The 18893-nt window shown below is 39.2% G+C and overlaps 1 protein-coding gene across 1 annotated transcript; it reads left to right on the plus strand.

Annotated features, from left to right (window-relative positions):
• Nucleotides 1–4044: 4044 nt before the first annotated feature.
• frk (fyn-related Src family tyrosine kinase) lies at nucleotides 4045–16608 on the plus strand. The gene is made up of 8 exons (XM_005931034.3): nucleotides 4045–4694; nucleotides 8132–8253; nucleotides 10037–10200; nucleotides 10299–10467; nucleotides 12096–12254; nucleotides 14348–14529; nucleotides 14789–14954; nucleotides 15043–16608. Exons 1-8 carry the CDS (start codon nucleotides 4303–4305, stop codon nucleotides 15249–15251), a joined length of 1563 nt encoding a protein of 520 aa, XP_005931096.1. The 5' UTR covers nucleotides 4045–4302; the 3' UTR covers nucleotides 15252–16608.
• The last annotated feature ends 2285 nt before the right edge of the window (nucleotides 16609–18893 follow it).

The following is an 18893-nucleotide window of genomic DNA, read 5'->3' on the forward strand; positions in this document are numbered from 1 at the left end:
GGGGGGGGTCCAAACCTACAGGTCTGTAAAACAGGTTTGTTTTACAAACCTGATAACCTTTAGCAGCAACAATTGCAATCAAGCATATGCAATAACTGGCAATGAGTCTTTTACAGCTCTGTGGAGGAATTTTGGCCAACTCATCTTTCCAGAATTGTTGTAATTTAGCCACATTAGAGGGTTTTCAAACATGAACCACCTTTTTCAGGTCATGCCACAGCATCTCAATTGGGTTCAGGTCAGGACTTTGACTAGGCCACTTCAAAGACTTCATTTTGTTTTTCTTTTGCACTTCAGCTACAGGTCGTGAACAGATGGGCAGACATTCTCCTTCAGGATGTCTTGGTAGACAGCAGAATTCAAAGTTCCATTTGCCACAGAAAGTCCTTCAGGTCATGAGGTACCAAAACAACCCCAGTAGGGGCGATTACTCCGGGCATTACTCCAGACAGGGTGATGGCCTCTGTGCACGTCTGGGTGAGCCATGCAGGAAGGTAAGGTAGGTACTATTATGAGTTTTTGGGTCTTCTGAATTTTCTCTAGCTCGTTGTTTTATGCCTCTGTATTCTGTCTTATTATTTAGCCTATTGGTTACTGTTGCCTGCGACAGACTGGTGACCTGTCCAGGGTGTACACCGCCTCTCGCCCTATGACAGCTGGGATAGGCTCCAGTGCCCCCTGCGACCCTGAAAAGGACAAGCGGAAGCATAGTATACAGGAACATCTGTGCCCAGTATAACCTGGAAGTCCCAAGGTCAAAATGGGAGCCGCCCCCAAGGGTGGTGGAGAATGACCGAGCTAAGATCCTGTGGGACTTCCAGATACAGATGGACAAAATGGTGGTGGCTAACCAACCGGACATAGTGGTAGTAGACAAACAGAAGAAGACGGCCGTAGTGATACATGTAGCGGTTTCCAATGACAGCAACATCAGAAAGAAGGAACACGAGAAGCTCGAGAAATACCAAGGGCTCAGAGAAGAGCTTGAGAAAATGTGGAGGGTGAAGGTAACATTGGTCCCAGTGGTAATCAAAACACTAGGTGCGGTGACTCCCAAACTAGCCGTGTGGCTCCAGCAGATCCCAGGAACAACATCGGAGATTTCTGTCCAGCAGAGCGCAGTCCTAGGAACAGCTCCCAGGCCTCTGGTAGAGGACCCGAGCTTGAAGGATAAACCGCCCGCAGGGGCAAGAAGGGATTTTTTTTTTTTGTATGTATGTTGTCTGAGTTCTCCCTTGCCCTTTTAAATGATCTGTTCGCGACCAGAACCGTGTTTTGTTTTGTAAGTGCAAAGTAATAAAGCTGCTTTTGAGTTTTTATGTCCCATCTTCTGACTCATCCTCCCGCCTGCCACACAGCATCCTTGAAAAAAATAACATCAAAAATCAACATGCTTTCTCAACATTTGAGAGCCTGTTTTAGTGCCAGTGTTGAGAAAGCACTGCACATCTCTCCTAGGCACAATAGACCCTAAATACTTCCTGAGAGAATCTCAGCTCATAAAGAAGCTTTGGCACCCCAGGCTGGTCCAGTTGTCTGCAGCAGGGAGGACCCGTCTACATCATCACAGAACTCATGACAAATGGTAGCCTTCTGGAATATCTTCAAAGTAAGACAGCAACACTATTTATTTTCCACATTTGACCCTGTCATAAAGCAGAAGCAGCTCAAAATCACTTGAGCATTGCTGCTGCTGTTCTTTGAAAACAGTCTCACCACCTGTGACAGGCCGAGGTACAGAGACCCTCATCAAAGCAAAGAAACTCATTTAATTCTAAACATCATCTGCAACAACACATTAGTATAAATTATACTTTTATCTGGTTTCTGTTAAGAGGGTGAGTTTAAATCAGACATTTTTGACCTGTGAGATCAAATGTGGGAAGAAAAAAACTGAGGTGAAAAAGATGTAAGATTTTGTTCTGTAAGGAGTAGTTGCTTGATATATTTTAGTCTGTTAATTTGATGACATTCTGTAGAAATCTAATGAACTTTAAAGTCAATATTTGGTATGACCTTAGAATTTTTTATTTTTATTTTTTGCAATTTCTTTAATTAGTCTTCTGAAATATTTCTCCATCTAGAATAGTTATCCATCATATATACACCGTTTTATCCTGTTTTTATCCATTATATCATTGTGAAATGCACTATACACAGGTACACACACACACAGGTCTTTATCACCAGGTTCCACATTTATTTACAATTTTCTCAGGTTATGACTGGACACAGTCTGACAGCTGTCGGTCCCAGCTGATTTCCCTCTCCCCCCGCTCCTCTCCGTCTCACTATAAAAAGGGAAGGAAACCATTATCAGTCCAAATCGCCATCAGCTGTTCTCACCGGCATCTCCAGCACCGCCCCGTTGAGCCCACTGCACCACTCCTCCCCTGCAGACGCGCCCGGGACCACACCTCCGCCACAATCATATGGATACAAACTGCAGCTACAGTCACATCTGCTCTTTCATTATTTTCACATGATACTTCATTCAGCAGCTATACTTATGTTTCTGCATTAATGCTCTCCACAGGCGCCATATAATTAGTGGGGATGTATCCTTGTTTGGAGGCCGAAACCCCAGTGAGGGCTTTAGCGAACCACCAATCACCGGCACTTTACTGCAAGCCTCTAAAATATCCCTAATGTTGAAGCTAAGGTCTAAACATACACAGCAACATAATTTTTGGAATCATTTTCACACTGACAAATTAAGCTGATGGCAATTAGCTGATACTGTTTCATTGTTCAAAGTCTGACAGTACTTGTCCGTGTTCATTATTCAACAAATTCTGATAAGATGTTCAACACCACAGGCTGAAAGTAGTTCTAAAGACAATCACTCCCACCTCTCTCCTCATTTCTATACACACTGCACTTTGAATGAAAAAGATCCTCATTTGGATTCTTCATGGTGTAAGACCTGGCTAGTCATCACTTGTATCTGGTCAAGAATGGCAAATATAACATAGAAAACACTTGACATATTAACACATTTGACATAAAAGATCTCAGTAAAGAAGGAGTTGTAGATTTAGACAAACTGGGGAGGTCTCTTGGAACCATTTAAAAACTACAGATTCCAAGATATCATTTTACACAGTTCCATGGAAGTACACGTATTCAGATGTATGACCACTTTGCCAAGACCCCTGCAAGAATGGTAAATGGTAAATGGCCTGTATTTATATAGCGCTTTACTAGTCCCTAAGGACCCCAAAGCGCTTTACATATCCAGTCATCCACCCATTCACACACACATTTACAGACACAAACTGTCAGCATCCGATGAGAAGAAACTTATTGGGATGTTCAGGAATAATCCAGGAACCACCAGGGCTCAAGCTTGCCATGAACTGTTAGAAAATATTAATAGAGTTTTACATTGCCATGACTGAGACGGTGACAACCAAGAAGAAAGCCTCTGATTCAGAACTAACACCTTCAGTCTTGACTGAAATTTGCAGCTGCACACATGGACAAGTCAAGTCTGCTTCTGGAGGAAAAAAAAATGTGGTTAGAGGGGACAAACCACCTGTCATTGTAGCACTACCAGGCTACAATGACAGGTATGTTTTGAGGAGTAAAGATAAGTAAGATATGGTTTAAAGATAAGGTTTTCAAGCCCGATGACTGTATGAGGACTGCATGCAAAGTGGAGAACACAACTATACATATATAAAGATAAACCTTTCCATGATGACAGTTCTAAGCATTTATATGCTAATTGTCACATTAAGGAGAAATAATGAGCATATTTATTTCTATTCACTGTAAAATCAATACATTTATCTGCTCAGTTAGTGATAAAATAACAATGTAAAAAGCCTCAGCTGGCCATGAAACTGCCAGTCAATTATCCAATTACATTTGAGCCTCTAAAAACGGAAAATTATGTATAAAAAATATTCCTAAAAGTGTCATGAATCAGCAATCTCCCACATTCATAACGCGTGACTAACCCGACTATAAGCGCAGGCGTGACGTCACCCCAGTGGAGAGTGAGCGCGAGCCGCTCCCCATTCCTGAGCAGGTGCAGGTGATTGCTACCTGAACAGTGAGACCAATCCTCTAACACGAAGATCCACACTTAAACTACCGCTCCCTTCCCCTCACACCGATCTGTGATAGCTGGGCGTGTGTTCAGGTCAAAGACCGCCACCATCCCAAACTGGGAAAAATAAATGCGCTTGTATTTAATGGGATGTGGATCATAAAGACAGGAGGACGGATTCTCTAAACTATTTCCTTGTTTATTCCTGACAAAAACAATGACCGACTGTGATTGACGAAAGTACCATGGAGATCCAAAAGAGGTTTTCTGCCTGTTGGGACAGTTTTTTGGGGTGTTTTAAAAAAAATGGCCCCTCTGGAGACGAGACCGACCGTGGGGAAAAATCGACGGTTATTAAAAACTTGAGCGCTGCTGACAAAGACGAACAGAGCTTTCATTCAACAAGAGATTTACCGCCGCTGCCACCAGCTGATGTGGAGTATTATGTCGCCCTGTATGATTACTCTGCTCGCACAGAAGAGGATCTTAGCTTCAACACGGGGGATACTTTAGAGGCCCTGGACAAAAGTGCCGGTGATTGGTGGTTCGCTAAAGCCCTCACCGGGGTGTCAGCCTCCAAACAGGGATACATCCCTGCTAACTATGTGGCGCCTGTGGAGAGCATTAATGCCGAACCGTAAGTATAGCTTTTGTATGAAGGATCATGTGAAGTCTTCTTTATATAATTTATCAAACTTAACCATTTAAAAAATGTGTTTTATTTGAATCCCAAGCTGAAGGTTTTTATTTTATTTTATTTAGTTTGTTTTTTGAGGGGTGGGGAGCCATTTTTGTTTTGTTTGGGAATGGAAGAACAACTTGAAAAACGAGTTAACATTTTTTTTTTGTTATCAATTACAGGTCAAAGTAAATGCACATATTTTTTTTTGAGAGTTTAAAATAATTTAGAGGGGAAAATAGACAATAATACTACAAAATAGATGTTTATTTCCTTTCCAAGGAAAGTCAAGTCAAATTGTATCCGCACAGTCATATTCTTCTACTTACAGAAGGGTTACATACAGCAGGGATTTTCATCATAGAGTAATCCTCTCATATCAGTTGTGTCGAAAATGACAACAAAAAGTGAAACTTTCTCTTTAATCTAACACTTAAAATGTTTGTATATAGATATAGATATATAGATATGGATATAGATATATATATATTTCTTTTTTAAAATGTATTTATTAATGCTAAATAACTGCAACAAATGGTCATCGGCAGTCATCAACGGAATAGGTTTGTATGAGGAGGAAGCTAAAGTAATAAATTACTTTGTCATTTAAATTTCCTTGAAGGGATTTCTTCCAATGAACCCTGTATTAACTTAACTGGTAGTAACAACTAAAAAGAACATACTTCCTGAAGCTGAATGGTAAATACAGTGTTGTAAAGGCGATGTCGTTAGAGTTCACTCTCAATTCTAAAGTGACAGAATGCAGAAGTACCTCAAAAACCTCAAAATTCTTTTGAAGTACTTGAGCCTGTGATTTAAGTGTTTTACTGTTCTATTTCTGCCTGAGATTGACGTTTTTAAAACATTTGAATAGTCAGTCATGTCCCACGGGTAAAAGGCTGTAAAATGTAACAGCGTGTTTTCCTTATCCCTAAAGTCTTTGCCGAAACTAGTTAATCATTCATCTTGAGACCAGGAAATGCTGGGAAAGCTTTACAGGTTAATGATTCCTGTTGAAGGTAGAGATCATAAACAAGAACCAGAACCACACATTAAAGCCACATTGCTGGCATTTCATGCCATTTAACTCTAGTGTTGAGAATAAAGACAGGATTGGTTTGTCATAAATTCAGCTTCAGGTATCCTGTGTAGGGCACGGTACTATAGAGCAACCAATCCTGGAATGTGTACCTTTTTCTTTGCTGCCATGTGTAGCTTAGTTGTTAGAAAAAAGATGACGTCACACAAATTCCTAACTAATAATGGAAGGGGTTTTTTTTTTTGTTTTTTTTTTACAAGAATAAACCCAGTTCAAGAGGTAATCAGTCTTGGCATTATTTGTGTCATAGTTTGTCCAGTTGCAAACCTAATAGATAGGCAGACCTGTTCCATAATGCAATTACACAATGAATTATCCAGTCTGCCACATTGTGTACCTGCAGGAAAGCCGTTATCTGTAAATAACTAATGGAAAACTAAAAGTCAGGCCTTGTTAGTTTAGAACAAGTCGACAAAACTTGTAGTGTGTAATTTAATTGTCAGTTTAATCAAATTTAGATTAACCACATAAAATAATCTGGCTCAAATGTAACGTGGACTGGTAGAGAGCCTCGACTATAAGCAGTGATTAAGAAGAGGTGGTTGTTCTAATAGTAGAAATCAAGTTTTACACAGCAGAATCTACTACCAGTACTTTAGTAAAAATGGAAACGTACAGCACTCTGAACATTATATTCAGGATATAGTGCCAGTTTAGATCGGTCATCTGAAGGTTCTTTCTAAAGACTCCGCAATTTTAGAGAGAGAATCCTATCGATGAGATGATCTCCAGTGACCAGCTCTTTTGTTTTAATAATGGAAAACGGTGTCACAATGGCTCAATCAGTCAGTTTTATGACTCAATATTCCCGCAGGTACATTTGTTCCATTATAGACAGTGTAGTTTATGATTAAAAACACAATTATCAGGTGTAGATGAGGACACAATTATTGCCCTCCTATGAAAAATTATTTTAGGTATTTTCACAAGTGCTTTTAAACAGAGCAATGATTTTTTTAACACCACTTTTCCAAATATCCTAACTTTACTTTGGATACTTACATTATTTCACTTCATGAACAAAATTATTTCACAAAACTACCAAGGTCAAAATTATTAGAGATTTTCACCGGGATTAAAGCCGGACTTTGTGCAGGCCACTCAAAATGTTCAGTCTGGTCTTCTGGAGAGCAAAGGAAGCACTTTCAGTATGGGTATTCTTTCTCCAGCTTTCCTTAGCATACTTCAGTCCGAGCTGAATATGTCTCTTCTGCAGAAGTATAGTTTTTCTTTTTCGGCAACCTCGCAGTCTATTCCCATGGAGGCTTCTAGGGACTGTCTTCTCTGTGACTACATTTCCTGACTTGGCTAAATCACTCAGGTGTCTTGACAGTTGTTTTTATTTTTTTATTTTTTATTTATTTTTTTTAACACACCTGTCATTAATTTTCTTTGAAATCCTTTGAATTCTACGTCTGCCAGGCCTGTTTGGCACTATGTGGCTCTCTTTGAATTTGTTGTTGATTAATCTCACTCTAATTCTCGACAGAGATACTGTATATGTCTGAAGTGTGCGAATACTGGAAAATAACCCTCAGTTTTAACTTGATTTTGAGCATTACAAAGGGAAAGCACCCAGATGAGCCAGTTAAGACTCAAAGAGGAAAACTTGTTGTCTTTTTGCACTGATGCAAACGTACAGTTAATTTAAGATGCAACTGTGCAGTGACATCATTGTTTTTCTTGGTTTACTCTGCCCATAATGGGAATCCCCGTGTTGTTAATTTTGTACTCTGACAGGTTAAACAAAGTCATAATGTTGTGTAACTATCTAGTTGAAGTATATTTGCCAAAGGAAAAAAAGTTTTTTTTGTCAAAATAACTTTTCAAAATGTCAGACCATTCAAATACAGATTTGACTTTTTTTACTCTTTCAATTAGATTTTTAAAGTCCAAGTAAGCATAAATATCATAGCTTGATTATAGAAGGGCTACGGTCATTGAAGGACACACACGCAGACACAAGGTGAGCCCAAGGTGTAGTGGTTAACATGATTCCAGATACTGGTAGATTGCCCATAAGATTTTACTTAATTTACATGTAAAACATTGACTTCTGTCTGTGACCGTTATTTATCTGCTCGGTGTTGGAAAACTTGCAAAGAGTTGACTCTAAAATTTGTCTTGTGATAATTTCTTGGTTTCCTTGGGAAATAAATAACATTAAAACCCAAATAAAATGACAGAAGATATATCTGTGTCAGCAGTTTTTATTTTAAGCATTGACAGTCCAGAAACATGTCTTCCCTGCAACATTGCTAATATGGACATATCCTGCTTCCATTCTGATGTCCAGATGGTATTTCCCTGACACCAAGAGGCTGGATGCTGAGAAGATGCTGATGGCTGGAGGGAACGAGCATGGAGCCTTTCTCGTCAGAAACTGTGAAAGTCAGAAAGGAGACCTCTCACTGTCAGGTAACCTCTCACTTGACTTCATCTCTTTTGAAGTCAATGTCATCAAATCAATTTTATAGCTTTTTTGCTTGTGAAAATTAAAGTAGTATAGCCATGATTTTCCCTTCTTTCAAAATGAGTGAGCAACACAATGCACCCATGCTAATAGTTCTGTGACTCCATAAATTCTGTTCAGTTATTTTTTCACACATGGCCAGGCAGGTTTAAATAGCTTTTCTTGCCTCAATAAATAACATCATCATTTGTGTTTACTCGGGATACCTTTGTCTAATATTAGTTTGATGATGAATGTGACAAATATGCAAAAATAAGACATCGAGAAAAGGGGAGGGGGGGGTGGGGGTGTTTTAGTGGCACTTGTGTAATGTCGTACACAAACTCACTTGAAAAATGGGCTTTTAAACTGTTTTAGTCCATTCTGTGGTATGTGACTCCAAAACCAAACCTTGTGAAATATCTGCCTATTCTTCCATTCCCCGCTCCTCTAACTGGATAAATGACCAGAAGTGTAAAGTTGTTTCCTCTGAAAGTTGGCTAATAAAATTGAATGGGTTACATCCTAAACAGCCCTGCATATTCAGCCATGTCTTGGTTTAAGTCTCTTTTTGGCCAGAGTTTGAGAGACTTTGAGACTGTTCTAAATCACTTCTAAGTTCTTGCTAGAAATTCTTAGTTTGGAACTGTCGTAACTGATTTTTAGAGTGTTTGTGAATATGGGACCCGGCAGGTCCTATAAATGAAAATGCTTCAGAATGAAATCAGCTAAAGTAATGTGATATTGTAAAAAGATATTCTTTCTTAGCAATAAAATTTGAATTACTAACCAATAAAACACACTTACTAGCTGCTCACTTTAGTCCACTCAGGGGTTTTCTTGCTACAGTCTTACTTGGTCTGGTAGGAACTGTGACTAGAGACAGCAATCAGCTGTTTGACTTTATTACTTCTTTAACCATAATGCTGTCACATGCATTTTAGGAAGTTCACTTGTGTTTGCTTTTACTGTGGCTTTTTGACTTGTAAAAGTCTTGTGAACCTGTTTAAACATTTATGGGATGCCACAGTGTTTTATTTTAAATGTAGACCGTAAAATATTAAAACAAGACAAAATAAAACCAGAGACCTTATGCGAGAGAATATTTCAAAAAGACGTTGACACTGTTACTAAAAGTTGGTCAGCTCTCACATAGCTAACATTCTGTTGTTCCCATACTATTGGATGCACACTTTCCCTAACACTGCAGCATTGTTTAGTGACTAATGGTTTAAAGGTCAGAAAGTTTAATCGAGGTCTCCACTGCCATAAAAAATAGTAGGATCACTTTATCTCTTTGAGCTCTTATCTGTATTGTTTTCCACTCTGTCCTTGCTCTTTCCACCATGGTTGAATTTTTGCTATATTTATTTATTAAAGCCAGCTGATAACCTTATGGAGTATTTGCAATCCAAATATTGATGCTGTTTTATAACAAATCTTTTGCTTACCACTTTTTAAAAAATGTATTGCTGCTACAAACATAATTATCATTCTTCTGATAAAAGTCCTATAACAATAATAATAATAAAAATAATAATTTTAAGTAAAGAAATATAAACTAGTTAGTATAGAAAGTCTCATGCATTTCCTGTAAGGGTCATTACATCACCAGTGCGCCAATTTATCTGTCCCATATTACAGACTATGATTCGTTTTGAGAGTAAGAAAGACTAATAAAAGTTTCAGACTTTTATCTTTGATAGTGTTTGAGATGTTCAAATGTTGCCTTATTAACTTATTTTACAGTGCTTGACAATGGAAAGGTGAAGCATTACAAGCTGAGAAAACTGGACAATGGTCAGTACTATGTGTCAAGGGCCAAATCGTTTCAAACACTGAAGGAGTTAGTGGAACATTACTCCCGACAGTCTGATGGCCTCTGTGCACGTCTGGGTGAGCCATGCAAAAAGGTAAAAAACAAACTATGCTGCCACGCACAATGCATAATTTGTATTTATTTATCTAATTAATTAACTAATTTTAAATCTGTGACTCTTTCTGTCTGCAGATAGAAGTTCCACAGACTTATGGTCTGTCCTATAACACAGTGGACCAATGGGAAATCAATCGTAGCTCCATCAAACTACTGAAAAAGCTTGGAGCGGGACAGTTTGGTGAGGTCTTTGAAGGCATATGGAATGAAACTACATCAGTTGCCGTGAAGACTCTCAAACCAGGTACACAAAACGACAAATACTCAGATATTCTGACCTCGTCAGAATAGGGCTGCTCTTAAAAACTACAAAAAGAGTGATTCACATAAAGAAACTGTTAATCAGCTGATGAAGTTGTCGTCAAATTATTAAACCAATAATAAGCTATTTATCATTAGCACCTGACTACTGCGTGCTTCTAGATACTAGAGCTAATAATGAAAATGGTGTTTACATTGATGGGACATATTATTATGACCTCCTTCCTAAAACTGTGTTGGGACCCTTTTGCTGTCAAAACAGCCCTGAGTGTTCATTCCTTAGCCAACTTTTGTTTTATGGCATATTAACCTAAAAGAGGCCACAGCCATCAGAGATTACCATTTCAATTAAAGGGTGGACATGCTCTCAAACAATGCTTAGGTAGTTGGTACATGTTAGTAGCACCCACATGCACGGCAGGACCCAAGGTTCTCCAGGAGAACATTGCCCAAAGCATCAAACTCTCTCTGCTGGATTGCCATCTTCCCACAGAGCATCCTGGTAAACGACCCGCACACACCTGGCTATCCACATGATGTAAAGCAAAATGGGATTATTAGACCAGGCTGCCTTCTTCCATTCCTCCATGGTCAAGTCCTGATGTTCATGCGCCCATTGTTGGCGCTTTCAGGAGTGTACAGGAGTCAGCTTGGAAACTCATTGTTCTGCAGCAATGCAGCGTTGTACACAGTAAACTGTGATACACTGTGCATTCAGACATCTTGAACCAGCATACATTTTTTTCAGCAATGTGAGCTACAGTAGCTCATGATCACACGAGCCAACCTTCGGTCCCACCGTGCATCAGTAAGCTTTTCCGGCCCATGACCCTGGTCACTGGTTCACCACTCGTCTTTCTTTGGACCACTGTTGACTATGAACACTCCAAAAGAGCTCCAAATTATCATTGCTCTGACCAAGCCATATAGAAATCATAAGTTGGCTCTTGTCAAACTTGCTCAAATCCTTATGCTTGGCCATTTTTTCTGCTTCGAACATATCAAATTTAAGGAAAGAAATTTCCTTTGCACCCACTAAAAGGTGCCATGGTGAAGAGATAATTGGTGTTATTCACTTCACTTGCCAGTGCTCATAAAGATATGCCTTTTGTGTTTTTATGTGACTGCTAATTGGTATATTTCCATCTATCTGTCCTTACTGATGGATTATGTTACCAAAGTATTCACTCATCCATCCAAATGATTAAATTCAAGTTTTACAGTGACTTCCATGGCCACAGCTGTATAAAATAAAACACCTGCCTATAAGTACTGCTTCTACAAGTTGGGTGGGCCGATATGATCTTCAACCATATGAAGTGAAAATGGGATATGACTCAAGTTCCTATGCATGAAAGCTTCTTAGAAGATTCCCTTGACATTCCAATTAGCAGTAGGTTTTGCTGGAAAGATGCCCACTTGCACCCATCTGAAAATAGCTTATAATAAATAAAGATAATATATTTAAAAGTAAAGTTAAATGTATCTCACAAACAAGTTGTATTTGTTGGCAGAGCAGTTAGCATTGCTGGGTTCAACAAAAATGACCATGTTTCTAAGCTGCTTTGAGTGCCAGTATACAACCATGAAATCACTACACACCTCTGACAGGCACCATGGACGCCGAGGACTTCTTGAGAGAGGCTCAGATCATGAAGAGGCTGCGGCACCCCAAGCTGATTCAGCTGTATGCCGTTTGCACCTTGGAGGAGCCCATCTACATAATCACAGAGCTGATGACAAATGGCAGCCTGTTGGAGTACCTTCAAAGTAAGACAGCCACACTCTTTATTTTGCACCTGTGATTCTGAACAGCTTCTGCTTTATGACAGGACCACCGCTGCTGCTGCTGTTGTTCTTTAAAAAGTTATCACCAGTGAGAGGCCATGGTGCCGAGATTTTAATCTTTTAGTAACAGATCAGATGCATTGTGTAAAGAATTTAGAACATACAAAAGAAATATATCACTGTCTTGGATTGTTAGACTTCACGTTTTAAAAAATCTGGTTAAAGGAAGTAGGTGATGATAGCAATCTTACTGAGGAGTGACTCATTCTGCTCTGCTGTAAATAGACAATTACAAGTTATCTACTGGCCTGTAATATATGACAGATTGACTCTGTGTTCTTTTGTTTTCATTGATTTAAAGCAGATTAGCAATAGTCATCTAAGGTTCTAGGTTGGTTAGATGTTTGTAATTATTAGAATTTTTATGTATTTGCATTTGATAGTTTTGACTGAAGAGATCAGATGTTAACTGTAAAGCAAATCTCCCATGAGGTAAAGATAACTGAGTGAGCGGTGAAATAGTTGTTGTCATGTTGGTTAATAGATTTAAATAGATTTACTGATTTGGTCTATTTGAGCTGCTGGACACGTGAGAGTAATCTGTGTCAAAAAGCACAGTCCTTAAGGCCATTACAGAATACATTTTGTGGTTAGTGGTTAATTCATCCAAAAAAATGATTGTGTGGGGAAAAAATTAATTCAATTCAATTTTATTTATATAGCGCCAAATCACAACATGAGTCGCCTCAAGGCGCTTCATAGATACAGAGGAAAAACCCAACAATCATATGACCCCCTATGAACAAGCACTTTGGCGACAGTGGGAAAAACTCCCTTTTAACAGGAAGAAACCTCCGGCAGAACCAGGCTCAGGGAGGGCCGGCCATCTGCTGCGACCGGTTGGGGTGAGAGAAGGAAGACAGGATAAAGACATGCTGTGGAAGAGAGACAGATTAATAACAGATATGATTCAATGCAGAGAGGTCTGGAAAGGAAAAACTCAATGCATCATGGGAATCCCCCGGCAGCCTACTGCTGCTCTAATAGGGTGATATGGTACTACAAGGTCATTAAGATAAGATGGGGCCTGATTATTTAAGACCTTGTATGTGAGGAGCATGATTTTGAATTCAATTCTGGATTTAACAGGAAGCCAATGAAGGGAAGCCAAAACAGGAGAAATATGCTCTCTCTTTCTAGTCCCTGTCAGGACTCTTGCTGCAGCATTTTGGATTAGCTGAAGGCTTTTCAGTGAGTTTTTTTGGACATCCTAATAATAATAAATTACAGTCGTCCAGCCTGGAAGTAATAAATGCATGAACTAGTTTTTCAGCGTCACTCTGAGACAGGATATTTCTAACTTTAGAGATGTTGCGCAACGCAGTCTTACATATTTGTTTAATATGTGCGTTGAAGGACATGTCCTGGTCAAAAATGACTCCAAGGTTCCTCACAGCATTACTGGAGGCCAAGGTAATGCCATCCAGAGTAAGAATCTGCTTAGATACCATATTTCTAAGATTTTCAGGGCCGAGTACAATAACATCAGTTTTATCTGAATTAAGAAGCAAAAAGTTAGCGGCCATCCAGGTCTTTATGTCTTTAAGACATTCCTGCAGTTTAACTAATTGGTGTGTGTTATCTGGCTTTAGAAGATATCAAGCCAAGATGAGCTAGTCCTGATGTTTCTAAACAAGTAAAGAAAGAAACTGATATTCTGGGTTCATCCAGTTCCCCAGCAGCAGGGAAGATTTCATGGTCATATCCAGAAGTTAAAGCTTTATCCAAAACGCTTTTGTATGCATCTATGCAGGGCAGTTTGAGCTCTCGTTGGCAGAGTTGGGGTCACATGTGAGGAGGCAGAGAAATTAAAACATAGAAATTACCACAGAGACACAGTAGTCAGAACGAAGAATTTGTTACTGTCAAAGTGACAGACTTAAATAGATACATTCTTTGAGAAGCTAGCATTCTCTACTAACTATACTTGCTTCCTTACCGGCATGCTTCATTGAAAAAAAAAAGTGTGTGTGTAAGATTGTGACCAGTAACTTGGCTTTCTCTTTGGATTACAGAGGATAAAGGTAGAACACTGCGTATCTCAGATCAAATTGAGATGGCTGCACAGGTGGCGTCAGGCATGGCTTTTCTGGAGTTACAGAACTACATCCACAGAGACCTGGCAGCCAGAAATGTCCTAGTGGGCGAAAACAACATCTGCAAGGTGGCTGACTTTGGCCTGGCCAGGGTTTTCATGGTGAGTGTAAAACTGAAATTGGTATTCTGCGCTTTCATGATGCCGTTCATTCCAGTCATACGTCCTTCAGAAAACCTGCATTCTTTACTAAATGTAATTGCTTGCTTTCAGGCATAACTTGTAAATACTCCTCGAACTAATCCACAGAATCTATTATACTACTGTCAGGATCACATCACATGTTCGTACTGCAGGAATAAACTGATGTGCTTTGATGATCACTTTTGGCTGGATCCTTGTGCCTTTTTTTTGCTTGCAGAAAGAAAGCGAAAATGTGTACGAAGCCAAAGAAGGAACTAAATTCCCTGTGAAATGGACCGCTCCAGAGGCCATTCATGACAACAGGTTCACTATCAAATCTGATGTTTGGTCCTTTGGAATTTTGCTGTATGAGATTGTGACATTTGGCCAGATGCCGTACCCAGGTGAGATTTGATTTCTATCAAATACAAAGATCTAGCAAGAATTCCAGCTTGTAAGATTAGTACTGATGTGAGTCTGTGATTCTTTCAGCAATGACAAACTTTCAGGTGGTCCAGAAACTGGCTGAGGGCTTCAGGATGCAATGCCCTGCAAACTGCCCCAAAGTCTTGTATGACATTATGAAGGACTGCTGGAAGGACAATGAACAGGACCGGCCTACATTTGAGACCCTGCAGTGGAAGCTGGAGGAATACTTTGAACAGGATGTGACGTCCTATGACGATGCCACTCGTTATTAGCACAACTGCCAGGCTGTGATATTAGTAAAACAAACAAACAAACAAAAACTCTTAAGAAATCGTGAATATACTGACTGGCTAATGTAATTTAAAAGGTCTAAATAGGAAAGTAGAATGGAGTTGGTGACAGCACTCATAGTCTTGTTTTGTTTGAAATGAACGCACTCAATTGCATAACATGCGTGTCTAACCTAATTCCTACAGAGCGCTTAACTGGAAGACGCCTTTTTCAGCACAGCATTACGTTGCTCTCGACTAACTGGTTCGGCTTGCTCGAAGCATAGCAAGCATTCTTTCCACTAACGACTTGTTGAGCCATTGCATGACAGGAGTAATGCGTCACGTTCACCTAGAAGCTCAATCTGCTGTCTTGGAGAGAAGAGCAGGCACTGCCGTTTTATCACATTTATTGTTATTTTGGGGTTCTAGGACGACAACCAAAGTTGCGGTCACTAATAAGACAAATTAACCAAGCTATTTAACTACAAGCTTTTCTCTTTAGAAATTCTAACAGCTGCTACAAAATGGTGACAAATAAAAGGAAGATGGGCGTGGGGGTCCTGCAGATGTCCTGAGAGAAACCTGCTGCATACTCTGTTAAGTCATGTTTCCAAAATAACCACTACTAAAAGTTCTAAATGCAACTATTGTGCTGCATTTAACCATTTGCATAGTCGCACATAGTCATGATGGCTGTTATTCTGTTCACACTAAAAGCAAATAATGTAAATGGAAGCATAACATTAGCTACTTTAGTCTAGTTTTTTTTTTCTCCCCACATAATATACTGTGAATTTTGATCAGCAGCTAGTTGTTGTAGTTGTTAAAGCTACATTTGTGAATAATCAGTTATTTGCATGCACTTTTTTCTCCTTTAAGCACCTACAGTATCATCACAGTATCACCACACCTGTCTGCTTCACACTTCTGCTCATTCATTGTACGACGGTTTGATGCTCTGTGACTGAAAAATGTGATTTTTGATTCTGTTCACACTGCTCTCAGATCTGTGGGGTCTTTCTTATTAATGGAAGCTGCGACAACAAAGTGAGGGCACAAAAATTCAAATTCTTGATGCATTTACTAAACCAGTTAAACTGGTGTTTTAGCTAATGTTGATTTTTTTTTCTTTTTCAGTGTCATGCACAAATTCTTGTTAATTGTACATTGTAATCTTGACAGTGTTTATATATAATCATATTGTATTTTAACTTAATTGTCCCTAAGCCTAATATAATTAAAAGAACCGTATTTAGTATGATTTGCCTGGATTTTTGAATTTTACACTGATAGGAAAATGAAAGTCTGACATCAGAGTAACTCATCTGACACATTAAACCTTTTTTCCCCATGCATGGCAGTGATGGTCTTTGGAGTCTGAATGTGTAGTCCTTTGTCTTCTGTGACATTGTGTGCTGTGTACTTTTATTGGTTGGGATTAGCTTTTTTCTTCAAAGAGGTATACGTTTCCATAACCTATAATAAATACTGTAGAACGGAGGCTTGATGCTTATACTATGAAAAGGAGTTTGGGCTAAACCAGGTAATGTAAGGGTTAACCCTCGGTTTTCAGCATTAGAAAGGTGGTTTGCCTCTCAGCAGGATCCATTGCCCTATGGCATTCAACCCTAGTTTTCTGTACTATGAAGATCCTTTACTTCAGGTGTAATTTAATGAAACAGTGGATTATAAACCAGCAGGAACTCCTATGCCCTAATGTAAGGGTTATGTTGAAAAGCCTGTTAACTTATGCAGCTTTTTGTTAGTTCTACTTCCTGCATTCCAATAGGATGAACTAGGTGATGGAACTTCAAATGCACAAACACCAGTGATTTTAACATTACTTAAATAACTTGCATAACCACACAGTGTCTTTTCTGTTATGTTCACGCTGCTGTTCTAGATAGGAAGATTTGTTTAAAATAAATCACTTTGTTGCCTGGAGTTTTGTAATTGGTGACATTCTACCAACACCACCCCTTTTATGTGAAAAGGCTGGTTGCTAGAGTATTAAACTGTGGATTAACATGATCAGCCCTTCTGACATTAGGGTGAATGATAAGATATCTTTTGTATGTGAAACTTTGTGGTTCAGAGCTCTGCTGTAAGTTTAGTCTCAGGCTGCACTTAATAACAGGACAGAATGGGTCAACACATTGCAGGTTCTCATTGTGTGGACATTTTATATAACAGGAAGCGCCATTGTTCACGCTGTCTGTTGTCAGTATATATTGTATTTTATTCATATGCATACTGCCTACCAACTTTTTTACCTTTCGAAAAAAGTTGCAACTTACCTGGAATTCCTTGTCCCATAGATCAATTTGTAAAAACTATTATAGAATAGAGTTGTTAAACAGGTCTCTGTTCAGGGTGCCTCTCACCCTATGACATTTAGGACATTAACTCTGTAAACCCTGTGGTATGGTGATGCAGTGATTAGCACCGTTACCCCACAGCAAGAAGGTCCTGGGCTCAAATCCAGAGTTGGGGTCTTTCTGTGACAAGTTGTTGTGTTCTACCTGTGTCCAAGACATCCATGGGGCTCCAGCATCCCCTCAACAACCCTGAATTGGCTACGTGGAAGGAGATGGATGGACTCTCTACACCATCTCATGGTACAAAATGGTATTGCACACCGGCTATAGTTCAATTTCAGTAAATAAACTAATGTATATGAACAAATCTGAATACTGTCAAAAAGTTCATATTTTAAACGATTTAATTAAAAAATGTAAACTAATATTCTGTTTTCATTATGTATGCAAGTACAAACTGTATAAATACCATGTATCTTAGTCTAATTCAGTACACATAAATGCTGTCATGGGAAAGACTGATGACTTGGCTTGGGATCAAAGTCCTAGAATCTGGAGGAAGAGTTGAGAAGGACAGAAACCAAGGTGTTTGAAGTGCAGTGTTTAGTTCCTGCAGTCTCTGATGATTTGGGTGCCATGTTGTATTCTGAAGTTGGTTGGTCCAAAGTCAATGCAACTGTCTACTTGGAGATTTTCAAGTAGACACTTCATGTTTCCATTTGGTGATCAACTTTATAAACATCCAGGTTTCCTTTTTTAGTAGGACTCAGCACCTACCAGGGCTACTACCAAATCATCATATTACTGTTCTTGATTGGCTAACCGACTCCCCTGACCTGAATCCTGCAAAAAACATGTGAAGTATTGTCAAGGGGAAGATGAGAAACACCTGAGCCAAAAACACAGATGAGCAGAACGCTACTATTTAAGCCACCTAAGCTTCAGAAAAACCTCAGTAGTGCGATAAGTTGATTGCATCCATGTTGCAGTACAATGAGCTCTTCTGTTTACTCTGTTTTTTTTAATTGATGTTTTTTTTTAGTTACTGCTGCCATCCTATCGCATAGAAGCAAACTCATCATTCTCATCTGAATTCTGGCACCAACAAGGATGTCACATTCAGTGTCTGTTAAATCACTGTTCTTTGCCATTCTGTTGATCAGTTTGAGCTTCAGCACGTCATCTTCATTTAGTCTACGTGCCTAAATGTACTGATTTCTGCTATAAAATTAGGGGAAAGGCAAAGAAAACATTATGATTAAGGCTTGAGCAAGCCTCCAGCAAATAAAAAAGGTGAATTCAACGTCCTGTTAATTGATACAAA

Source organism: Haplochromis burtoni, unplaced genomic scaffold (genome assembly GCF_018398535.1).
Source record: "Haplochromis burtoni strain Fernald_Lab_line unplaced genomic scaffold, NCSU_Asbu1 Contig_103, whole genome shotgun sequence".
Classification (NCBI taxonomy): Eukaryota; Metazoa; Chordata; class Actinopteri; order Cichliformes; family Cichlidae; genus Haplochromis; species Haplochromis burtoni.